The sequence below is a fragment of the Sparus aurata genome, chromosome 5, assembly GCF_900880675.1.
Source record: "Sparus aurata chromosome 5, fSpaAur1.1, whole genome shotgun sequence".
Lineage (NCBI taxonomy): Eukaryota > Metazoa > Chordata > Actinopteri > Spariformes > Sparidae > Sparus > Sparus aurata.
In genome coordinates, this window is record NC_044191.1 from 19,546,288 (window position 1) to 19,573,067 (window position 26,780).

The following is a 26,780-nucleotide window of genomic DNA, read 5'->3' on the forward strand; positions in this document are numbered from 1 at the left end:
ATGTATTCCAACAGTCATATCAGCACTTTAGAGGAAACATTAGTCAGTATTGAAAGTAATGGGTCTTCTACTCATCCTCCAGGGTGGTCAAGACAGGCTAAAAACATCTGATAGATATCTTTGGTCCTGGACAGTTTAATCAATGATTTGGTCCAGACTCGTCTAATCAGTATTTGTGAACATGATTAACTCCCAACATCAGACTGCGGTGGCTGTGAAGAGAGGTTTAAGGATATCACGGTTCACTTTCCGGTGAGGAATGACGGTCTGCAGCGGTTTCAGCTCCGAGCTGGTTGCCTTGGCTCGAGTCCTCGAGTGTTTAAATGGATTAACTCGTCACGTTTCCATAATCATTTAGCACCACTCTCTCCACAGAAAGCTTGAGCTATAGATTGCATCACAGTCGAGGTGGCCCACACATAAAAGATTCATCTCAAGCTTGGTCACTTTATGTCCACACTGGTGCTCTGGTTATTTTAGAATGCACTCTCGCTCTCCTCACCTAAGATAAACCCTTGAAAGTTGAAATTCTTTTTTTTTGTGCTTTCTCAAAAACCTTTTATCAGTCTAAAAAGACGTCTTTGCGTGGAAAGCGTCAGGGTTTGATTGTTTCACCAGAACACAACATATTTTTTAATGTTTGTATTCTTCCTCGACATCACAGAGCTTAAGAAGCATCTCAAAGTTTTCAGAAAATGCCTTCAGTTCTCCTGGTTCAATAAACAACACTGAAAGAAATTACTGACTGACTGTTGCAGGCAGTTGGGGGTGTAATTCTGGCATTGGATTGTTTTTGTGTTGTCAACAGCCATTTTGCGATTCATGCTCATGTTGAATTGACATCTTCCTGTTTTAATAAAATCTAATCTGATTTGTGGTGATGGCAGCTTTTGTTCCTGTCAACACTTTTTTTCTTTTGCGAGGAGGTTGTTTGAATATGCTATACTACCACTATTTTTGCAACACAGGCTAAAACCTTATTTAAAGTGTAAAACCTACATTTATACAAGGATGCCATCAAGAAAATATTGAGTAAACCAAAGACAGCAGTAAAACAAACTCTACTGTCTGTGTTAATCTCCCTGACAGTTTCAAGGTTGAAGGTCCCAGCGAGTGTTATCACTTTAAGTGTTTTAATCCAGAAGATCTTTTCAAAAACAAACAGAAGATGCCTAAATTTTCTTCTTATTCATCTCATTTCGGACCGCAAACAATAAAGCTGAACTGCAAAGGGAACATCAGTCTGATACCTGCACTGTTTTAAAACGGTCATGATTACAATTTAGTTGCTCACCTAAATACAACATGTTTTCAAAGTCACTTGAGAAATTAATAAAAACGTCCAAAACACTCTATCTCATGATGTTAAGGAAAGTGAGAGAAAATTCCTGATCAGTCCCTCTATGTGGATTTACACCAAAAGTTAAAGACCGAACTTCGATCATAATCTGTTCAGTAGTTTTTGTGTAATGGGTGAAAACGTAACCTCCTGGGTGAATGTAACAGGTGATAAGAGTTGAAGGCACCAAGATTCCCCTCTCAACAATTCAGCCACACAGCCTTGACCATGCTTACCTGCAAGCTCTGTTTCTCCATCAATTAGTTGATCAATTGATCGAAAGAAATACGTGCCAGCTATTTCAGTAATCAATTAATAATTAATTAGTAAATTACTGTTAATTAGTAATACATTCATGAGTCTCTTTTCTGGCAAAAATGTCAAACATTTCTGGTTCCAACTTCTTAAATATAAGCATTTGTTGTTTTTCTTTGTCACTGATGAAAGTAAATGAAGACACTTTGTGTTTAAGACTATTTTGAATGTTCTTTACATAACTAGGTCGTTTAATTATATTATGGCTTAAAGTTATGCTTAATTAAAGGTGTGGGTGCTTCTGAGTCTTAATTCATGCAGCCTCAGCTCCACCCTCACTCCTCTTCTTTTTGCTTGTTTTTGAATGAAGCAGGAGTTGGACGATGTCCGACACCGCCAACGTGGACCCCCACACTGAGCTTTTCACAATGGCCCAACAGAAACCTATGGGTCACGTCAAGTAATGTTTGCTGGGAGTGCAGGCTGGATTGTACGTGTTGTTCTGAGGGGTTTCAAAACCCTGAAAATCTAAAATGGCCCTCATGGCCAGGAAGTACTTTTTCCAAACAAACGAAAAGCTTGGAAAAGCACACTTTGGTTTACGCTATAAATGTTTCCTAGAAACAGAATATTTCCTAGAAGCAGATATTCAGAACAGCAAATGTAAAAGCTTTCAAGGTCTGGGAGTTGGGTCTGCAAAAACAAGCTGCCTGAAGCTGTGTGGGATCATTCCTTTCAGATCCTTGTTGCGCTGGTGAAACGGCGATATTTGTGATTGCACCCTTGCGTCACATAACACATAATTTATTGGATGCTTGGTTATCGCCCTAATGCTGCTCCACTCGAGCCTCATTATTTAGCCGTGTTCTTGGCAGCAGCTGCCGAGCTATGGGCTTTTACCTGAATGAATACACCCTTGTGTGTCCTCAAGTGTCTCCCCCCGCCTCAGCACACTGAAGCTTTGTAAATACAGGGGGGGTGAAAAATGAAGTTGGTGCCCTCCAAAACTCAAGTTTCAGTCCTACACGATTATGCTTTTCACACATGGAGTGCTAAAACTGAGCTGCGGTGTGGTGGGAAAGTCATTCATTTTCCCAATTGTCCTGTCAGCACAGCGACTCTCAGCACGCCGTAAGTCACTAATTGGATGAATAACTGAGGTCTGTTCGTCTTGACAGGCAAACTGTAACTTCATGCAGCAAATTGGTCTCATAATGCTCTTAACTGTTTAAGACAGGGCTAAAAAATAGACTGAGGTTAGTGATGTTGTAACCAACATATTTCAAATCTGAAAGTTGGCTTGACCTTGGAAACAACAGTTTGACAAAATGTATCTAAATTCAACTCCACTAGCCTCTGAAGGCTCGACCACATCTGGTGCTCAACTGTCCGTGTAATCAGAAACAAGTTTGTCCATCGCCCTCATCGTGCTGTTTGCACACCAAGAGGACGCCACACTGGCACATTTTGTTGATCCTAAAGACACAGTGTGATTTTTAAAGTAGGTTGCCCCATTATGCTTTTGTATTGTGCGACTGGATAGATGATGTTTAAATTGATCACCAAATGTGTAAGATCTAGCAAATTCAATGGTTTTGTCTTATCTTAAGGGTTTAACGGCATTGTAAACCTGCATTCTCATATATCTGCAGGTTAAATGAGCATTTGCAAATGTAGAATGTAAAATGAGATTCTGAAATTTTAAACATGTTTTAAGTTGTTACCAAGTTGCCGTGCAGGAGGTGAAGTGAAGTTTACTGTTCAAGCATTGTCTGTCATTTAAACATTGTTAAAACAGAACTGAATAACTGAAGGTGAATGAGTTTGTTTCAGGTCTTACAACTTTACCAATGCAATTGTCAGACTGCTCCAAATGTGACACCAGTGTAATCAAATTCATTTTGTCGCTGTAATGTATCAGTGATGCTTTATATGCAGGTATTAAATAATTAATGATAAACATGTTGTTATGCTTTCATTTAAAAGTGTATAGTCTCAATTATGATAATAAGCATCAAATAAGGACTTGGTAGCGTCTTATTACCTATTAACCAATGCTTACCAGGACCGTAATACAAAGCCTTACCCACCTAAACACAGTTAGAAATATAGGCATGTTGTGTTTTTAACATTTACATAAAACCAAATTATGTCCATTTCCACAGTATCTTTTAAGCAGCCTTTTGTTCTTCCTGTTCTGCTCTGTGCAGCTTCGTACAACTTGGAGCCTGGACTTCTTTTTGTCCTTTATATACCGAGAGCAGTGCCGTCTGATTGGATTACCATTTCAAGTACCAGATGTTATTGTATTTCCACAGATAGATGTGGTTGTAGTGGTTGTCCAGATGCTGTTGTCTGAAAGCAAAGTTTGTCCTTATTTAGATGTCCATATATTCTCAGTAGTGGAAGAATTTTGACATTTGCCCAACATTTGTTGGATAAATCAGCCCTAAGCACAGCGTCAATTAACAACTGTTATTGCGGCGAAGTGCATCTGGGATTTTTGGCAGTGGAATAGTTATTGATTTTGGAAACTGATCGTCTTATGTATGTGTTTGTAGGGTAAAGGAAATGTTTTAATTAAAAGGAATAGTTTGTTGTTTTGCTTTTTGGCAAAAACATGCGTGAATATTTCGATACATCTTGGCTTAGCACAAAGTACTGGAAACCTAGCCTGGTTCTACACAGAGGTAAGTAAGTATGTCTTGATTGTTTCATCCATACACAAACTATTGCATCAAAGTATTGCATAAAAAAAGACAGATAGAAGAGTAGTGTCTCTTATTAAACTCTGCCAGAAGGGAAAAAAAGCATTTTACCCAAACAAAAAGACCAACTATTCCTTTAAAATCTTTGTTTCGAGGGATCCTGTTTTTGGCTCTAACAGGTAAACAAGAAAACTGTTTAGCATTTGCCCTCCAGACAACCTATAGTTTCAGTAGAGATAAGCTAACTCTAATAGGCGGGAACAGCTTGCTACAATAAACGCAGTTATTAGGTATCATGCACACAGATGTTAGACGGGATACTTATAATCATTGGTCCTGCTTGGATCCAGTTTTATCTCGTATAAAAGGCCAGGCAGAGGACACATTCTTTAGAAAGTTAAGTCCTCATGCGTCCTCTTCAGTACTGTAATAAAAATTGACCAGAAATCTCTTAGTGTACGTGCCGTAAATTGTAATGCGAGTCAGTGCACATCACCATCATCATCATCTCTCCCCTCTCATTCTCACTTTTTATTTCCGAGCCTCCTTTTGAAGTCGACCATTGAGAATAGACATCAGCAGAGAAACTGAAGGGGAAGAGAGTGGGTGTATGATGTGTAGAGTAAGTCAGCAGTTGGTTTCTTATTCCCTATTTAGTTCAGGAGCATCATCCTCCAGATTTTTAGACATTCTAATAATATCATTACCGTTTTCAAACTCGATGCCTCCGCAGTGGCTATAGCCGCAGCCGGAGGGCGTTATGTTTTCAGGTGTTCCGTTATCCATCTGCTCTTTGTGGGTGCATTCTCAGGAACACCTCCAGGGTATTTCTTCAAATTTGGCACAAATGTTCTCTTTATCCAACTCAAGGATGAATTGATTAGAATCTGGCGGTCAAAGTTTGAAAGGTCAAAGGTCAACTTTACAGTGAAATCATAATATTGTGCAAAAACACTTTTCTGGCCATTGCTCAACTCCATCACTCAGGAACAGAAGAGGAGATTGGTGGGAGTAATCTCCGGTGCCCACCTTGAAGCCATGCTGATTGTTACGATCTTATGAGCGGCCAGATTGAAGAATTTTTGAAGGTGTAGCTTCTTTGCAGCAACATCCATATTTGAAGTGTTGACCGCTGTCATGTGTTCTATCAATAGATGCTTGGCTCTGTTGGCCAATCATATGAACACAGGCAATGAATTTTAATGGTTTTTTTTGGTTCCCTCAATGTACTCACACCAGAAGACATGCAGCAGGGCAAAAAAATAAAGCTTAACAAAGTAAAGTCAACATAATTTATTTATCCCCCTATATCAGAATTCACATTTTTGCCTCAAGGGGCTTCACAGTCTGCACAGCAAACAGCATCCTCTATCATTAGACGCTTGACTTAGATGAGGCTCCTTGAAATTGGAAAAATGTGAGAAATTTCAGGAAGAACAGTTTCTTTCTCTCTTCCTTCAGTGTGGTGAGCTCAGCAGAGGCTCAAACTCATTGGTTTTGCGGATATTGAGCTTTAGATGACTGTCGTCACACAATGTGACAAAGCTCTCTATCAGTCCTCTGTACTCCTCTGTAAATATAGTTTCTAAGTGACGACAGCGTGTTTCCCACTGGAAACTATTCACTAGAATCATATGTGTCAGTAGAGTAAAAACTAATTTTTTGCCCATTCTACTTATATTTTTGTAAATGATTTCTTATTTAGTCCTCACTACATTAAACGGTATATTATGAGTCTGGACAAACGGATGGATGGATGACGGATATGGATGTAATCTGCAAATTGAAGCGATTATTCTATTTAAATCTCAGTCATGCTGTTAGAATTTAAAATGCTGTGTTGTGTTCATTCTAATGTGTCTTCTGTTCTTTCTAATGTTACAAACACTAGCCCTGATGCAGGACTATGTATACCATATTTAAGGGCTGCATTTCAAGACATGCAGCTTCATTGTCTGCCAGTCTGTCCACCACGTTGGTCCAGACTGAAATATCTTAACAAATACTGTATGAATTACCATTACATTTATGGTTTTCCAGTGGATGAATGCTGCTGATGACGATGATTCCCTCACGTTCCATGTAGTGGCACCACGAGGTTGACATTTGTGGTTTTGAGTTAAATGTCTTAACAACCACTGGATGGGTCATGCATAGACATTAGGGGCTGAATGAAAATGTCCAGACTTCACCACTCTTGCAGACTCTGAACTTTGCGGGCACGTTCCCGTGGAGGTCTGTGAGCACTAAAGGCTGTCCAAACCCACAACACACCCAGTCCACAAGAGACCTCAAGCAGGCTTTCTGAGGGTCCACTTGGGGTGCAGACGTCACAGATTTAAAGCAACATTAAGTAACAATTTAACTTGAAATAACAGCATCAAAGTCTTTTTGATTGTACGGGGACTTGCAATGGGGTGAATGGTCTCTCTGTCTCTTTATCGCTTTCAGTGAGATACTTTACTATATTGTGAGGAAATGTGGACAGGTTTTTCCACAAAGCCCCCTTTTTTAATTCGACAAAACTCTGCAAAGTTTTCAAACTCGCCTAAATAAAGGTAACAAAGTTCAGATTTACACCAACAATTATCTCTATTAAAGGGATATTCAGGTGTAAGATTAATCCGTCTAAATCACTGTGAAACTGTGTTAGACCCCCTCTCGAGAGATCAAGTTAGCAGACCGCTAATTTACGGAGTTTTATTAACCTCAGAAAGGACCTCACGACAACAACACACTGCAGTAAACGGATCCAAATATAAACCGCCACCAAAAAGCCACAAATAATGCTCAGAACAGCACCAAACTTCAGCAACAGTACAAATAGGGTCTCAGCACACAATCCGAGGCATCTAACCTCCGCTAGCTTAGCTGGATTTCTATTGTGAAGCTAAAAACAGATTTCAACTCTCCTCCATCAGCTTCCAGGTCGGGGAAGTCCTGATGCGACGATTACCGAGTGCGGTTAGAAATGCTCAATTATGTTCTTTTCCCTGTCCGCTCTCGATAATAACTGTTATAAACTGGCAGGTAAGACACATATGAACTTTGATTGCTTTTCCATGGAGTCATAATCATACATTTTCATCCATGAGCCACGGAACTCTACTGTACTTGGTAATCGAGTCGTCGGGACTTCCCGTCAACAAGAAGCTGCTGCAGAAGAGTGGTAAATTTTTTCAGCTTTTCAGTAGAAATCCAGCTAAGCTAGCGGAGGTTAGATGCCCCGGACTCTGTGCTGAGACCCTATTTGTACTGTTGCTGAAGTTTGGTGCTGTTCTGAGCATTATTTGTTGCTTTTTGGTGGCGGTTTATATTTGGATCCATTTACTGCAGTGTATTGTTGTCGTGTGGTCGTTTCTGAGGTTGATAAAACTTAGCGGTCTGCTAACTTGATCTCTCGAGAGGGAGTCTAACACAGTTTCACGGTGTGTTAGACCATGGATTAAATTTACACTGGAATAACCCTTTAAAAATGAAGTAAACAAGAATCTGACAAAGAATCTAATATCAGCATTAAAGTTGAAATGATCTTGTGTCTTATGTCAGATCTTAATACTACTATACACATACGTATCAGTACTAGTTCAACAGTTCAATATCCTCCTAAATGCAACATTGCAGTTTTAACAGCCTTTAATTTGACTTCAAATTCATTTTCATTTGGATTGTACTGCCAGTTTTAAACAGGGGCTTGAACAGTCACTAACATAATTTCTCTCAGCTGCAAAACAGCTGGCTTTTATAGAGCTGTTCCCCCAAGAGCCCAAATAAACCTCCAACCTTGAGTCCCACCAGCCCTTGAGGGACCTGCTGTCAACACCAGTGCTCATGCCTTTTTATATCTAACCTTTCAAAAAATTACAACCATCAGCTGTCTGCTTTCATTTCACAGGGCAGCTCTCCATTTTTACACCCAGCGACCATTTCATTGAATGTGTTTTGAGAGAAATGGAGATCACTCGTTACCTTTTAAGACAAGGAAATGAATCACCCATCCTGGAAAAGGAGGTAATCCGTGACTCTCAACACTCCCTTCCTCTCTGCACGGCAGCAGCGGGGGCAAGGGGTTTATTTGAGCGACATCCCAGCTGTAGCTTTTTAATCTAAAACATTTATGATGTTACACAGTCCAGAGAGAGATGTTAAAGTGAGCCACTGAATCTCTCCGCTATCAGAAACGCTCCAATACAGACACTTTTGTGGATTATGTGCTTGTGACAAATCTCCACTGAGTCATATGCAGAAGCAGTTAAAAGCAATTTAGAGCTTTTAACTAAATATCATTAAGCGATACATTACATGTAGCTGCCTTATTAATTCTGCTTCTGTGCTGTCGAACGATAAAACTAATGCTGTGCTTTTTAGGAAAGGGATAAAAGTAGCTTAGGCCTTTAGTTTCTGTTACAAAGTTTTTGGAGGAGCAATGTTGAATTAAACTGCTAATTCTTTGTAAATTTAAATAGAGATTGCTTGGACGTGAATACACCAGGAATTGTGTGTTTCATGGAATTATTATTTTTTTCATAATTTTTATAGCATTTAATAACAAAGGAAAACACATACATTGCGAAAGAAGAGAGAGAGAAAAAAACAGATCATTTTCATAGAATTGATGCGCTTCAGAAAGAGAAGTGAAAGGAAATCGTCAATACACTGACCTAACAAATGTTGATAGCAAGCTTATCTTAGCTTCGTTAGTTTAGTTAGCTACACGACTGACAGTAGGCTAAGAATATCAAGTAACAAGTAGGTTAAACTGTGTTTAGCAAAGCCTACATGACAAAATGTATCCATGATTTTCATAGTTTTCATCCAGTAAAGAATTAATGGGAAATATCAAACGAGCTAACCTAGCTGGCATTATTTGGTCATTCTGTGTAATATATTAGACGGCATTTTCAATGTCAGTAAGGAGGAGTCAAAACAGCCCATTAGCCTGCCTTCCACTCCTCCATGTAAACATGCTAACGTTACCTTTATTTCACAGTTTGTTCAGAGCATGTCAACATTATCCCAGCTTAATGTGTAAAGGCATCTTTTTCTACCAGTGTCCAATTTAATCTGGACAGCCCTCTGTCCAGATTAAATTGTCGTTTTTCTCTTGCCAGATTGAAGCTTTTCCAAAGCGAAACCGCTCATCTTCACGTAAGAATTAGCATGTTTTTCACTGTTGTGAAATGTATAGCTCCACTTTGTAAACTGTTACAAGTAGTGTTGTGTTGCAGAGGTATCGACTCAAGCTAGCATGCTAAACAGCTAGCCCCATCCTGGTCCAAAGCGCCTGTGTGTCAGTTAGCAGCAGTTAGCAAATACTGTAGTGATATGCTAAATATGAATTTGACATGTGCTGGATTCCTACAAACAGCACCTTTAAGTCGTCCCATTTAGGATTTATAAGAAGCATAAAAATATTAAATAACTGTTTTTTATTATACGCTATTAGGTAGTTATGAGCAGATATGTGTTTAATGTAGAATGTCCTTATATTTGCTACAGTGCAATATAGTATGTTTTATCACTGGTTTTAAATATTCATATTTTGCTAAATGGGTGACTGTAATTAAAGTGTTAGCCTCCTGGATTATAACTCGACTAAGTTTAAAGTTTCTGAGCTGGTGTAACTGCCTCCAACTTGAGCATCTGTAATGAGGCAGTTCAGATTGTCTAAATCATTTTTATGGTTTTTAGCTGCAGCAAAAAGCAGGTTGTATCATTTCACAACACATTTCACCGATGCTGCAAGCTGTTTAAAAGGTGTGACTAGATCATAAGCAGCTTCGAGGGAACTGGTCTCCTAAATTAACTATAACTGCAGTTTGTGTTTGGGATAATGTTCTTGTTTGCTTCAGTGTGCCTTCAAGTGAATTCCTCTCTACTTCTGCTGAGAGCGAAAGAAGTTTGTCTGTGTTACCGAGCAACACGTGCAGCGGCTGGCTTTGTGTGTGAAAGGGACGATCCAGGCAATTTGATGGCTTTCAAGGGAGAGCATGAAAGGGTTTTAAATCAACAATGCTGCCTTTCCAATTATGATTTTTCACTGGCTTTTCTTTGCAAAAGGGCCTGCAGGGAATTATCAAAATGGCCTCTAAATGCTTTTAACATAATTTACCAAACCTTTGAACACATCATACACAGGGAGATCAAACGAAACATCCGAATTACTGTGGGAAAATTTGGCAGCCACAACAGCAAACGGAAGCCATGGAAAATAAAACAGAAGCGAATGGAAGTGTTCAAAAGTGTTCCCATTAACCCCTAGCGCTGTAAATCTGCTGAGATTTCTGCAGCAATCCCTATACATCACCAGCTGATCGCATTTATTGCTCCTGTTGTGATGTCAAAATTGGCGACCTCATCGGTTTGTGGCAGACCCTGAAAAATAGTGACACATAATTGGCCACAAAAATGGCGAAAAGCACGGATGACATAAACTGAGCTGTGCAGGTTGTTTTGAATTAACTTAATCAACAGTTCTAATTCCTCAAAGTAACTGCTGCCTAACCCTCTGTGTTCTTAGTCGATCGGTTCTGGGCAAGACAAAATAACTCCTCCCAAACAGAAATCTGCCAATATGAAGAATATGAAGGTCAGCCTGAAAAATGGAGTGAACTGAAATGGCACTTTAATCTGCATGAATGTCCAAATCAACAACAATGGAAATAAGGTCCAAATACAATATTAACATATCATCTTCCATTAAGAGCGTGTTAGCAGACAGTGACTCTCCAGCCGTTACAAAGCAACGTTAGCTCATTCATTTGGAGCCCTGTTTGTTTACACCTGATGAATATAAGTTCAACACTGACTTGGTCTGCAGCTCTGGTTTGGTGTCCTTCAACTCCATCCGTCCCTTTGGCTGCTAAATGTACCAGTATGTCCACCAGCTCGTCTCTAACACTGTCTGCCATCTGGTGCTGGGCAGGTGGTTGCTTCACTAAAAACATGTGCATGCCTGCTGGAAATGACGTTGATGAGAGCACTCTGAGCAAACTATAAAATAAAGCTGTGGGCTGAACTACAAGAACAATGATCTTAATAACACTAAAGTGCTGTGTGGAGCTGAAGTGTCACACTTGGTTTGCGACACCTTAAACATCCACTTTTAATGCAAAAAACATGATGATTGCACAGATATACATTTCTGTTAAGTCTCGACAGGTACTTTTTTCTTTCCTTTGATTGATTTTGTCGTCTAATACAGTGCTGTGCATGTCTGTTTGTGTGGGTGGAAAGGGGTGTCTGTGCCAAATCCCAGTGGAAATGCCCCACATTGTGATGAGCCTTGGGTTAATTGGTTACATAAGTACTAAGAGAGGACTGACAGCAGCTCCAGACGGCTGTAAAACATCTCCGAGCCTGACGTCCACCCTCACCTGTTCCTTTCAAAGAGATAACTGCTAATGTGACAGCCTCCCTTGTTAAGTTGGTGCGTCAGCAGGAGATCTCTGACACTCTGCCTTTGGATACACATCTCTGCTTCAGTCCCATCCTCTCAATGACATCACTCACTTCCTTTCTCATTGGACAAAGTGCCTGTCAGCATGACACACTGACCAATGGCGGCTTGTGTGGCGCCTGGTGGTTCGGGGAGTGGTTCGGCGCAGGAGAGTATGGCAGATGCAGAGCTGTAGCCATGGCGACAGTGGATGCTCAGCGCTGCCACGACTCTGTGTAGGCAGAGTCTGAATGGGGATGACATCACTCAGGGAGACAGGCGAAAAACAACATCTCCTTCAGTTCCTGTGTCTGTTTTTCTGCCCATGACGATAACACCAAATGTTATTTGGAGGCTGATGCAAAACCAAAGACGTTTGTTTCGTCGGACTGAAATACCTGGAAATGAAATTAGATTCACTGCAAAGTAGACAGAGACTGTTTATGTACTTATGATGTAGTGAGTAAAAAGATGTAACCAGTGACACAAAAACAGAACTGTCTTTTTGTGTAGCCATCAAAATCCAGCATGTTGCCAAGCTTTTAAAATTACGTTTGTGTATTGTTTTTCATGTTTTTCCCAGGATTATATTCCTGGAAAAGCTTTGCTTATGTAAAAATGTTATTGTGCATCATGAAATATGAAGAAATGTTAGAATAAAACATGAACAAATCACAAACAAACAAAAATATTTTGAAAAGTCTGAAAAAAAGATGGATATTAATAATTAATAATAAAAAAATCACAAATAAATAGTTTTATAACAAAATAGTTTTGCCTTTTTATATATTGTCAGTCAAATGTTGATTTTAATATCACAAACTACTGTTAAACATCTAGATTAAAGAGCAAACTGCAGCTTTAATGACTAATGCAGCCCAAGGAGGAAACTTAATCAACACAACTCACTGATCAACACTTTTTTAATAAAAGTGTAATTTCAGCCCAGTGACACTAGTGTGTAGTTACTGGCTGTCACATGTGTTGCTGTTTTCCACTGCATGTACACTTTCGCATTTCCCCGGTGAAAACATGGAGAGCAAACATTGTACTACCATTGTTGTTTTTGATGCTCTGTACCTCTTCCTCACTGAATCTCCTCTCATCCTCCCTTCTTCCCTCCTTCCCTCTCTCCCTCCCTCTCCCTGGCTCTGACTCACCGCTCCAGGGATGAGGGCCGGCCCCTCCTTCAGATGACATCAGAGGGCTTGAAATAGCAGCAACATTAAAGCTTCCAGTCATGGGAGCCTGCTGCGAGGCCTGCAACCCAGGGCAGCCACTTCCAGCTGAGAGGGAGTGAGAGCAGCAGGGACAGAGAGATGGACGGGGGTGAGAAAAAAAAAAAAAAAGTGACAGAGAAGATAATGAAGTGACAGTAGCAACAAGTCAAATGGGGTCATCGGCTTGACATCCTTCGAGAGCTAATATCACACGTAGAGGGGGTGCTGCAAAATGTGAGAGTGGCAATTATGTTCTGTCAAATTAAGTACTTGTGCCTGAATAATTTTTCTCTTTGTCTCTCATATATTTCCTTGATGTATAATCAAATCATAAAATATAAATGGTAAAGATTTAATTGTTACCAGCTGCCTCCTTAATCCTCAGTGCTGAATTTGATAGGTCTCATGTCTACCGTAACTACTTTTACTGACTTTAGACATTACATTAATTTAGTTATTTGTTGAATCTTATTCTAGCTCGTAATCTTGACATTCTTTTCCTCCTTAAAAGTGCTTAGCACATTGTGATAGCATTTTTCTGCATGACAGCATTCAGAGGTCCTTTTATTTGGGATTTCAGTTGGACAAGTTTCGGACAAAAGCACAACCTTGAAACGCAGTCATACACAGCCAGCCGCTGCCAGTGTTGTACCCAAAAGTCATACTTGAGAAAAAGTTATTGTGTTAAAATTCTTATGTTGGTAAAAAAGACACCCATACAAATATAACTTAAGTAAAAGTATGAATATATGAAACTGATATTAAATGTACTCCAAAGTAATTTTCTTGCAATGAATAAACATAAGCGCAAGTTCAAGTAAATGAAACAGATGTCAGCTAGCTAGAAACACAGGCGCTCACTGGTGTTTTTTCAGACTCTGATCTGAATCTCCAGTTGCTTGTTCTTTTCCTGCCTGTGTACGAAGTGAAGTGCAGTCAAACAGCTTGTGAGCGCATATTTTTTGCTCAAGTTAAAACATTTTCCAGTTCAGCTTTCCTTTTATTAACATACAGTATGTTGCACTGGTTCTAAAACTCACTCTGTGTCCCCCCTTAAGCAACCCAATCGCTAAATGTTGGCAATGTGTGTTCCTGCTGAACCACAAATTAATTAAAACTTTATGTTTCGTAATGTTGCAACTTTAGGTTCAATTTTAAAATGTTCTCTCGTCACAATGTTGTGCTCATGCTCTGGTTAGGTTAGGAAAACATCATGTTGTGGCATAAAATATCTGGATGCTACAAACATGACTGGAAACTGTCCAGAGGTCTCCTTGAAAATATCCAACATGTTCAGTGAAAGTGATATGACACATTTGTAGACATGCCAATAAGGTATTTAGCCTATGACGCGTACACATTTGAGTGTAGCTGTGGTTTATGGTCTTGGCTAACCACTAACATTTTATCCTGGCAGCTGGGCTGCTGCTCTTAAGTCAGGGTGCATGTGCGATTATTTTTAGCACAGAATGTTATATTTTCCTGGCCCTAACCAAGTTGTTTTGAATGCCTAAACCAACCCGATTATATCTATAGAGCACATCCATAAACACTCATATGAACTGTTTTAAGAACTAAGGTTATCAAAGACTTAGATTTCAAGATGAGCACCATCCAGTGTAAATGATAAAGTTAGTCACTCGTATTTTAAATCAATAGAGAATAGAGGCTCCTCTTCGCTCCCTTTCTCAGTTTACTTGTCAGCCTCCTCGTTTGCCTCACACCCAAACACTTACTGTCTATCCTTATCTGTCTCCTTCCTGTCTCGTGCACAGGACCTGTCTGTGCTGATGGAGTGTGAACAAAAGAAAAAAAGACGATATGGTCAGCCAACCACTAGATGCCTGAACCGTGGCACCGCCACCACCTCCCAGTGTGAAACCCGCCCCACACAGAGACCCTCCTGTTGAAGAGCTTGAACTGTGTGACCAGGCGTCGCAGAGAAGTAGGTCAGTAGACATGAGAGGACTGAGAGCATGAGAATAACACGCGCTGACATAAACATCCCCCATAACTACATCCTGTCTATCTTCAGCCTTCACAACAACAACAAACCTACTCCTACTCTGCCTGCTCTCCTTCTCTGTCCGTGCGTCCAGGAAATGTTCCCTAAAGGTTAGATTTGATTCACACTAGGGCCTGTTGCTCTGAAATATGCATGCACTAAAAGTAGCACGAGGTGCTCCGCATAAGAGCATCCACCGAGTGGAAATATGCTCTGCTTCTCACATCTGCACCTGCATGACAGTCTGGAGAGGAATATTTTCTTGAAGATGCAATGTAGTTGAGATCTCTTGATGTATGCTCCTGATAAAAGATGTATTCGCTACGATAACAACATTTCAACATCTTGTCTTCCTTTTCCATCTCTACTGTACAACTTTCCTGTCTGTGAGCCGTTCTTCGGAGCTGTGCAAACATTTTGTTGTATTTCAGTGCAAACGAGCTATAAACACAAAATTGACTAACATAGTTTATGTGTCGAATGCGTTAACAGTCACCAAGCCATTTTGGACCACCAAGAAACTATTTGTTATGGCACTAAGAGCCACCCAACCCCCAATATAGCATGCATATACAGTATGTTAAAATGCTTATCATTTTTAGATTTAATGTCATTACCGTGTATTAAAGCAACATTTGTAATAGGGTGAATGTAGTTTCTGTCACTTGTCTCAGCACGATGTAACTTCAGTGAGAGGGTAAGATCACAGCGTTACATACATGTTCACTTTAAGACACAAGCTGTCAACACATACAGTAACATTGTTATGACGTAATGAGTTTTGTTTGTAATTAGCACCTACATTATGTCTGGCATATTATTACAGACCTGGAATTTCTATTTACGACAGTGGTGTTGCACTCAAAAACCCAACAAATTGCTTACTTAGACATCCAGTATTTGCATGAATTTGGAGTCATGTTTTAGAAAATCTGATATATGTGGGTACAATATTCGTTCTCCTTTGAACTCTCCCTCCAAACCCTAATAAACCTATATTACTCTCCAGCAGCTAAATGTCCAATTTCTTAACCAGCTTGCTGTTTACTATACCTGTCTGCTGGGCAGGTAGTGTACAGATGGTTTTTTGTTGTTGAAAACAGCTGCCAGCCAAAGATAATATTGATGACAGTGGTGAGAGTTCATGAAAACTCTCACCACTGCCCACCGATGCTCTGTAGAGCAACAGTTTGGGGGACTTGAGAGTCAGGTCACACATTAAATACATCCGCCATGAAAAATAGTTTTTAATTCAAACAATTCTGTATATAGCTTGTTATACACTTGAGGGAAAACAAAGCCGTCTTTGTATTCATCTATCAGTGAAGCAAATTTAAGAGCTGTAAACGTGGTTTCCAACCAGTCATGGAAGTTTTCTGTTTGAGTATTCAGTGTGTAAAACATGGTAAAAATGTACTTTTCTTTAATGAAACAATTACTTGTGATTAACAATGTTGATGGATTCAACTCAGCCTCATTTTAAGCCGATTTTAACAAAAAGTAAATTATGGGTGATTATAAGGCACAACAGATCATGAACACTCCCAGTTTATTTAATTTTTAACTTTACAGTTCTTTCTTATTGCAACTTGTACCATTATTGTATTATGGTCAAGTATATACACACAAGGTCACAGTCAAGAACGTGGACTGATAAGAAAATCAAATATGCTGTCAATTCATTGTATTCATGAGAAAATGCTGCATGTTGTAGCTTTAAAGTACAAGGCAAGGAGTGTGAGATAAATTAGAGGCTGACAGGCTGCCTTGTGCTTGAAGACAAGCCAGTCACCTCAAGGACATCAAAACACGAGGCTGTGTGGGCATCAGAATCACAAGGGTGGAGACGCATAGAAAGCCCAGTGCAGGGAAGAATCATCATAGTGCATACTGCCATAGCAACTCCAGTCTATACAACAAACTTCCAGTCTGTACATTTTCACTTCAAATGATTCATTTTATAATTAGCTGTGCTGCAGCAGATCTGATAATGTTGCAGAAAAAATGGCCTCCGTCTGAGTTTACTGATGACCACAGAGCTCAGATTAATTTACAGTTGGCATGTGGTGTGATACTGTACATCGTATTTAGGTTCAGAGCTGTAACATATTTGCAGCCATGAGAAGAAAATCTGTCATGATAACAGCTGCAGAGCTTGGTTACAGTGACACCTATTAAAGGGTCAGACCACCCAAATAACTAAAAAAGATGTGTATTTTGAAGCTAATTTGAGCATGCTAACACGCTAATTGAAGATGGTGACCTGGCTTGGCATCAACGTTTTAACTTCATCGTCATTGTGAGTATGTTAGCGTTAGTATGTTAGTATGCTAGTGATTAGCTCAAGCCCCACAGCCTAATACAGCCTCTCAATGTGTCTGGATGTGAACTTATACTTCTGACAATCCACAGCCCTTCTTGAAAAACTGTTTCCGCTGGAGCTACTTTCTACTTAAAATAATTGATTGATAAAGTCAATCAAGTTACCACCAATCTACCATGATCAAAGCAGTGATATTTCTGTGCAACAGCCCTTTTTGTAAGATTCCCACATCTCAGATCAGTTTTAGTGCAGTTGTGTTTGCTGATGCAAAAAATGTATGTTTTTGTTTCTTCCATTGCTCTCAGGCTGGTGAAATGACCAAGGTAAAGCTGGTCCAAGCAAGCAGCAACTAAGGAGATTGATAATGGAAATATAAACAAGCTCAGGGACATACAAAAACCAACAAGTATACCCAAAAATGAAGATTTGAGATTGGCTCCTTTTTGGGTTGTTATCCCACACATGACTAATAAAACAATAAAAAAGTTATTCTAATAACACAGACATGAATATTCAGTCCACCTCTTAACTTACAGCAACTGCAGGTTATACAGTGCGAGAACAGACTGAGATGTCACCACCTCGGGCCTTCACACATACCGCATGAGATAGAAATATGAGGTAGGAGAGAAATATTTACTCAATGTTATGTTTAGCCTCATGTTCCAGCCTGGGTTTATCTGCATTATAGATGATATGATACCATCAAACTAGGCTTATTAGGAATAGCCATCTTTAAGTCCAGAAAAAGAGAACTGCTAACTCAACTAAAACATAATTTATAAATGTTTTAATAGAGAGTTACAGAATTATTGCACTGCCTGCTTGATGCTGCAGATCAGGACATTGTGACTGACCATGTGAGGGTCACTAGAGGAAGTACAAAGACTGTAAGAGATCAGTTTATGAAAGAGGAAGTTCTCTGTTGGATTTTTGGGTTGTTTGTCTTTCTAGTCTATTCATCCAGAACCATTAAGATAAACAAAAATGGTGCAATGAAAGAAAAACAGACAGTAATACCTTGTGAAAGTACATGAGATAAAAGCCTCATTGTACCATAGTATAAATTGAACGCACCAAGGGGAAATAGTCAGATGAAAGCTAAGTTTATTCAAAATATGTGTAGTTCCTAAATCCAGTCAGGATCGGTGCGAACATATGAGATACAACAGTAACTTCCAGTATTTCCCGACATGAGGGTCTGCTGGTATGCTGTTTCAAAGCCTCCTTTAGCTTCACGGAAAAGTTATCTGGTGAGGAATTTTGAATCCTTTATTGGTTAATTTAGTTGTTGGCCTTAAAGTAATCACATTTGTCAAACAAGTCTAAAATTAGCTGGAATTCTCCTAAAAAGTATTCATCAACTCCTTGCTCGCTAAAATTCCAAATTTTTCATAAGAAATTCCGGTAAACAGTGTCACATATTTGTTTTCTGAGGATGTCGAAGCAAATGATAATGATCAAATGCAAGATATCTGAATTTGTAAGATATGTTTCAATCAGTTTTATCAGCTAGGCAGCAATGTTTTATCTTCCACTAATGTAGTTAAAGTGAGAAGAAACAGTTGAGTGTCATCATCAAAGATGTGAAAAATAAAAATGCCTAGACACAGCCCATATCATCAAAAAGGCTGAGAAACAAATGCAGACTGACTTTTTGAATTTCAAGTGCAAGATGAGAATCACAGAAATGCTCCAATGTTTAATTAGTATGGAAACAATTTCAAAACACTTTACAGTTAGGAGCAGAAACCTAAAACAATTTAGTTGGATTAAAGTTTAGAAATAATCTCAAATAATGAAATGATAAGTATACCTCCAGTGATCTATTGGCACACATTTCCTCACATTTGATAAGGAACTGAAATCCTCAAATGACAGAAATCAAGTGGTTCAGGACAAGCCCAAACCAATGTCTTAAGTTTAAAAATGTAAGTATCAAAGCAAGAGGACCACATTAAAACTGACTTCTAGGTCAGTAAAAAAAAAAAGAAAACATTTAAAAGAACAAAAGAAAATCAGCATCAGTCGAAACTGCAGGTCTCTCACTTTCAAACTAATTACCTGACAGTCTGCCAGCCTGAAACTCCACTTTCTGTCCAATTTCTGTCTGAGGCTCACACATCAGTAGGGAAGACAGTGAATTTCATGCTTCAGTAATTGTTTTAAATTTAAAGGCCATTTTCTGACATATTTTCTGCTAGCCCTGTAATATTTAATCACAAGTTCAGCCTCTGCGGTAAAATGTTGAAGTTAATTCTATCACCTTTTTCACACATATCACAACCTCAGCAGACAAGTTCCTTTTTTTTCATGTTCCTGCAACATGCTGATGTTTTATTTTCATTATGTGTAATGTTTCTTGTGGCTTTGCACATGATTTATGGCTCTCAGAATAGAAAATTATGTAACCGGTTTTCATTTTGATTGTTTACCACAACAATGCATGACCTTATCAAACACAAATTCCTCTGAATATACCAAATTAGTTAAACAATTGAATCGCATACTGATTTGTAATGCACTGAGTAATAGTTTAAAATGATTGGCAATACAAAAGAAATGAAACAAATTAGTATCAGGATAGAGATCTTCACAATTTCGAACATGTGATAAGACAGAAATAGGACAAAAAAGTTTTCAGAGCTATGATCTATTTTTTCTGCTAATCTGTATCACATGCAGATGTTTGAAAAATGTATTGCAAATAAAAAGATTGATCAGTTTTTCTTCTGAATGAACACGAAGTAGACTATATTTTGAGATAATAGGTTTGAATAACCTGTCTAATGCCTTTAAACAAAGCAAACAAAAAAGATTACATAAATTATAGTAAGTTCATATGGTGTCCAAATAATCAGGAAATGACTTCCCGACTGGTACAGTTCACTCGAACGACGAAGTCGGAACAAGAACGCAGACATTTTAGAATATTAAAATTTCAGACACAACTTTGATGTCACATACGCAGAAACATGGCAGGCAAAACTAACTGTTTGGTTGATAGTTTGAAACTTTTTTATTTTCTCATTTTATATTCTCCTCCTCCTGATGATGTGACCATTTTGCTCACATGTAATTTGGTAATATGGTTTTAAGTTGTAACTGTGATTTGCTGACACAGTTATCTAGATTAGTTTGAAGTGTCTTTCTCATCAAAATCGCTTATTTTAATTTAAAGTTTAAAACTCAAAACGGCCATCAACAAATACAACACATCCTCTTTGTAGTATCCATATTGCTACGACTCAAAGCTAATGAACACATCGAAGTCGGAAGAACGACTTCCAACCTGAGGAGCATGTGAATGCGGGGTTAATCAAATCTAAAGAAATCAATGACGACTTGACACAGTCAACATCTTAATGCCATTGAAAATTTATTGTGATATCTGATAGTTTACATTAGAGTGAAAACAGACATGTGACATGGCTTTACTAAGACAGTATGCAAAGCAATGTAGTCAAATAAAAAGCATATAATATTTTTGTTTTCAAATTTAGGAAAAAAAAAATAATAATAAAACAGGCACGACATATAGCCATTATAAATACAACATGCTTTAGACCTTAAACTGTAGTTTAACAGTCCTAAGAAAAGAACTTGTACAGTCTTTTCCCCTGTATACCCATCTTGCCTTTGATCAACATCCTTTCAGGTACGTTTTTAGACAGTAACAGAGCTCAAAAAGGCGGTGGCCAGTGTCACGATTAAACAAAATAACAATAAAAAGTAAACGGTTTTCAGCAGCAAATATCTACATTTTTCATCCAGGCTGCTTTGATGCTGTTAAGTTCAGAGAATCAAAACATTCTACAGAAAGACAATGCCATAGGTGACAGGATTTCTCCTCTTTGATTTTGGTTTAGCAGGTGAATCTCCAGGAGACACTCGAACATGATGATCCCTGGCTTCCTTCCTGCTCGCTGACACATGACACTGATGCATTCAATAGAACCTGGTTCTTATTTGGTACACACTGGCAGGTGACACTGGCAACTGCTTTTTGTTGGTTCAACTTAGACTGACTGATCGAAGGGAGAGTATAGAGGCTATGCAATTGGGTCACAAATCTCCCAGCAACCACTGCCGGCGCAATCTTGGAGGTCCTTTGGAGAAACTAGCTGTGTACAAGTAACAAGAGGAAAGTCGGACTGCTGTGAGTCCATTCAGTAACAAATTGAGCAGACATGAATGGTCTGGTGGACTTTTTTTTCCCAAATTTAACTACCCTTCACTCTGTGAGGTTGGAAAAAGTTCGAGTTTGACATTTTCACCTAGATATGTTCATCATATCAGACAGTCAAGGCTGGCTGACCAGAAAAATGCTGCATCTCAATTCAAGAGCTGCAACCTTCGAACGATGCAGCCCTTCAAAGCGCGCCTGTAGCAGGAACTATAAACCAGACCAATCCTGCGCGTCCTCTCCAAACGAGACAGTGCGGCCTCGGGGGACATAAACCCAATGGTGCATTCAGGCACTCCTTGACCACTCCTAAAGTCGACTGGAAATTAATAAAACAATCATGCCAAAAGGTCCATCTGGTAGCTGTTCTGGAGTGTATAACACAATCTTCTTCAGCAGACAGTTACCCAATTGTAGATATTCAGATTTCCATTCCTGTGCTCAGTGCTTGGAAATAATAGAAATTTGAACATCTACAGTTTTGTTACTTCAATCATGTGCCATGATCCAACTTTCAGTCTCAGCAGTTTTCAAGTTTATCACCAGGAAATGGCTGACAAAGTGGTGAACGCCAAGTAGTAACTCAAGTTCATGAAATGTAGCTTACCAGTAGTTCACTAGCACAGATGAGCACAGGAACACAACTATCAATGAGGTCACATTTCTCAACTTCATGAATTGACGAAGACCACTTGAATGCACCATTAACATAAAACTTAAAGACGCAGAAAAGGCTTTGGTAGTCTTGAAATGCAAACTTCAAAGGATGCAGCCCCAGAACTGGGATATAGCAGATCAGCTTGGGTAGATAACAAGCTAATATCATCCAAACAGTAAGTCACATCAAATGGATCGGGGGATTAACAGTTAATATTCAGTTAAAAACGTGAACAAGTTCTCAAGAAATACAATCAGATATTCACAGCCCAGCTAAGGACCTCCAATATGGCCGCCAAAGGGTGCATTTCATCACCTGAAAGCCCTCTATACAGGAGACACTGACTGTGGTGGAGAAAGGGTCTTGGTAAAGGCTCTCCCTGCGACATGGTGGGAGATTCCAGCTCACCCTCAACGTCTACATGGCTCAGCAGAGACCTAAACACCGGCCCTCTAAAGGGCTCTCACCACACAAGCTAAATAAACAGGCTAACAGAAAAAAAGAAGAAGGGATAAATCACTTCCAAACAAACTAACCTGGCTCTCGACCTTGCAGATCACTGGGAGAGACAGTGAAACCAAACAGTTGTGAAAGAAAAAAGAAAGTACAACAGAACAGATAAAAATACTTTCAAACCAAAAAAGAGGGGGAAAAAATAAAGAGAAATAAAACCGACTGAGGAAAAGAAAACTAAACATTCACTTACTTTTGTGTGCAGGCATGCATGCGGCTAACACACATGCATGCACACGCATACACACGCACACATGCGTGCGCGCACACACACACACACACAGACACACATACACACATACACACATACACACATTCAGACTCACACAGCCAGAGGTACAGTGAACAAAAGTGCTTCAAGTTGGGGAAGTAAAACAACTAACCCAGTAGAAATATGTATAAAACCTTAAATATGTTACTTTATGTACAAAAACTGTAACACGGGCCAATATGTTTATGTCTTTATATTTTCAAGTAGGTATCACTGCTAACTATTAAGGGTTTGCATTGTCATCGTTTTTAGAATATAAGGTCATGTGATTAGACTGACCTTGCCGGCAAAGTAATCAATCACTGCTGATTTTTAAATCTCTCCCGTCCCATCCTGCCCCGCCTCCACCTGCTGCCATCTTTTCCATCCTTCCAATAAAAAGACAGACACTGAGCCCTGGGCATCCCGCATTGTCCTGACCTCTTCCACCCTGCTTTACTCTGAGAAATAATATACTGAATATCCATTTGCTTTTTTGCACCTCAAAATCTTAACATAGAAAATATATGCGTGTATATTTACCGAGTCTCTGTTAATCACAGAAATAAAAGTGGGGAAGAGCTCTCTGAGGATTCTGGTGCAGTTATTTTGAGGGCCACTTTGAACCAGTAGGGGAGGGAAGACACATCGGTTCACATGACGGTTTTCAGAGTTATGCACTGCACAACAGAAAAAAGAGGGGAGGCCGTTCATGTTTTGAAGAGACACAAGATTCAGACGGCTTAGAGGCAAATCACGGACGCCATCCACAAAGAGACAATTCATACGCTCTAAGAGAGAGACAGACGGATAAGCTATAAAGTGCAAAAGACCTACAAGAGCGGGAGGAAATGGCGGGATTTCTAGAATAGCAGCAAAGAATCACAAATTACACTTTTCCCTTCAGAGAAAAGTTTAACGTCGGGCAAGAACTGAGAGGAAACATAGAATTTGTCTACAGAATTTAAATAAAATCCAACCAAATTCCCTAGAAGCATCTGACAGACAGCTGATAAACGCACTACAGTCTATATGGAGATGATGATCTCCTCAAACCATCCGGGTCAAACTTTCTTTCTGTTTCCAACGAGCTGTCACTCATCTGTGAGAAGGCCATTAAAAAACACACAAGAGCGAAACAAACTTTTTGCCTCTAAACTGAGATGAACCCAAGGCCTCTGCAAAGTGCAAACGAAGTAGCATTGTTCAAGTATGCCACTGTGTAATGCTTGACCACACACACACAATGCATATATACACACAGTCATATGCATATATACATATGTGCATGACAGCAAATATATATATAGGATCCATGTTCCAATATCTACGTACTACGAACATTTTCATAGTATTTATGGATATGTAATCATAGTGTGTGTATATATATTCATATGTAGTTCTGTCTCTTACGGTTTCATTACTAGACAATGGAATAATACAGTCTGTCCTAATGTTTTATGACATGTGGACACTGATTTCAGGTTCCCCAGCCTAGAAATTATTTCTGCTCCTTTTCTTGTCTTTTTTCCACTTATGGTACAGCTGCAAAATGGGACCAGCCACAATCGCATTTAGCCAAACACTACAAATATTCATATATATCTATATATTTATGTGTGTGTGTGTGTATGTGCATGTAATATATATATATATATATATATATATATATATATATATATATATATATATATATATATATATATATATATATATATATATATATATATATATATATATATATATATATATATATATATATATATATATATATATATGTCAACCAAATACTAGGTGCTGCTTTCAATGCTTTTTGGGTGCTCAAAAGTACCAGAAAGTGGGCAGGAAGGAGGATAAAGAAAATTCACAAGAAAGTAAAAAGATAAAAATGGAGAAAAAAAATACCAGGAATAAAAACCCCACACGACTGCAATCCCATCCATAGCCACTTAAAAAAATGATGATGCTGCTACATATTTGTAACTATGATAAACTCCCTTTCCCCTCCGCTCCTCACCCGTCCCTGATTGCTCATTTGGACATTAGCAAAAGAAAAACATGCTCAGCTATGGGCAGAGATACAACAAGAGCCAAAAACACAAACAAACCTAAACATGACAGACTTGACAGGGAAATAAAAATGCTAACCAGTAACATCCATCTGCCATCAAAACCAAAACCTTACCAAACCCAGAAGTTAAAACTAGCAAAATAACATAGCAAATAACATTAAAATAATGAAAGTCATCAAAGTCATTCGTCTTGCTGTATGGGCGAAAATAAAGAAAACAAAGAAATGTCCTTTCAGTGAAGTCTTTCTCCTTACGCTTAGTGGTCGCCATATCACCACAATCACTTGTAAGCGTGGTTCGGTGGAGGTGGGGGTGGAGGGGTTGTGAGAGTGAGCGGGGCGGGGTCGAACCCAAAAGCTCCGGAGCCGCGAAGGAGAACACACAATCTTAGAAGTAACGACAGGACTCCTGTGACGTGATTTTTCAACAGTTGCTCCACTTCCTCGTCGTCGTTGTTGATGTCATTTGTTCCGTTCCGTTTCACGATGAGCTGGTGGGTGTGTGGACGTGAAGGGAGGCGAAGGTGTGGAGGTTTTGTGGAGGGTTTTTGTAAGGGAGGAGTTGGAGAAGGGGGTGAGGGGAGGTTCGAGAGGGGCATGGTGGTCGATGCTCCACGCAGTTCGATAAAGAGCATTCCAAGGTCAGAAAAAGACAAGAGCGCGGCCGGAGCGTCACTCCCATCCGTTGTCCTTGATCATGTGAGCCAGCTCGATGATGAACTTTCCCTCTTTGTACTTTTGACTGCTCTCAAACGCGTGCTCCTGTAAAAACGTACAAAAAGACAGAAAAGAGAGTTACCAGACCACGTTCCACAGTAGAGCCTGACTGATACTGATGATGAATATTCTTTTAATTTCACCAACACGTACAAAAGTTATAGTTAAAGTAAAGATATGTCTGAGTACTCATGTTTAAAAGTTGAACAATAAGCGTATTTAAAAGTTACAACAAGCAAAGATGTCAGTATCAGTCAGCCGGTGCCATTACTTATTATTTTAATAATTTAAAGTAGCTACAAGGAACTGAATTTATGTTGATTCTGGCGGCCCCTGTGGACAAAAGAGGCATGAGCACCACCACCTCCTGTTGTTCAAGATCTGGGCCTGTATTCACAGAGACTTTTATCTTAACGTTAGGAGTACTCCTAAATCGCACTAGAAGTTTTTATGTAGGAGTCGTTTCTTAAAAGTAATTCACAAAGCCGCTGAGACCTACTTTTATTTATGAAAACAGTTAACTCCTAAACTAGAAGTAACTCTCTGTTGCTATGGATGACGTCATTTTATAAGGACGCACTTAGAAGCGGTGACAACGGTGATTGGTTGTTGAGTGACGGGGCAGCCCATTGAAAAGTCATTTAGGCTACGCAATGCATAAAGTGAAAATAAGGAAGTTGCCTACAAGCCCATGACAAAGCCTATGAAAAGATATTGGATAAAGAAATTTATTTATGACGAGAATTAAGTAATAATTGCGGAGGTCGTCTGTGATCTTAATCCCGTACGAATCTGCCATGTCCATAATTTGTAAAGTAAAAATTCCACCGCAAATTACCTATCATATGTCGCCAAACACAGAGGTCATGTGATAATATTAGTCCCGTGCGAATCGGCATCTCTGTGATTTGGGGTCTTTTTTGTTTTTCTTAAGGTTTTTTGTGTTTTCCACACCTTTTTTCTGCCTTTTTCCCGGTCGAAAATTATGGAGCCTGCATTTGGAATTATACATGAAAGTTTTGACAGCATTTTGGGTGCAAATTCAGGAGGCTCATCAGAAGAGCGAAATCTCGAAAGATGATTAGATGTATTACATG

General features: G+C 39.2%; 1 protein-coding gene and 1 long non-coding RNA gene across 3 annotated transcripts in view; both read right to left on the minus strand.

Moving 5' to 3' along the window:
• Positions 1-10,922: 10,922 nt before the first annotated feature.
• Positions 10,923-14,853, minus strand: LOC115581304 (uncharacterized). The gene is made up of 3 exons (XR_003984023.1): positions 14,697-14,853; positions 12,901-13,026; positions 10,923-12,138 (listed from the first exon to the last, which is right to left on the minus strand). It is a non-coding gene; the product is annotated as an uncharacterized LOC115581304 (long non-coding RNA).
• A 9,797-nt stretch (positions 14,854-24,650) lies between these two features.
• ypel1 (yippee-like 1) overlaps positions 24,651-26,780 on the minus strand; it is a 29,689-nt gene continuing 27,559 nt past the window's right edge. For both annotated transcript variants that reach the window (XM_030418154.1, XM_030418155.1), the window contains exon 5: positions 24,651-25,728. In XM_030418154.1, the coding sequence (XP_030274014.1) occupies positions 25,639-25,728 (90 nt within the window). In that variant the 3' untranslated portion in view covers positions 24,651-25,638. The remainder of the gene's footprint in view (positions 25,729-26,780) is intronic.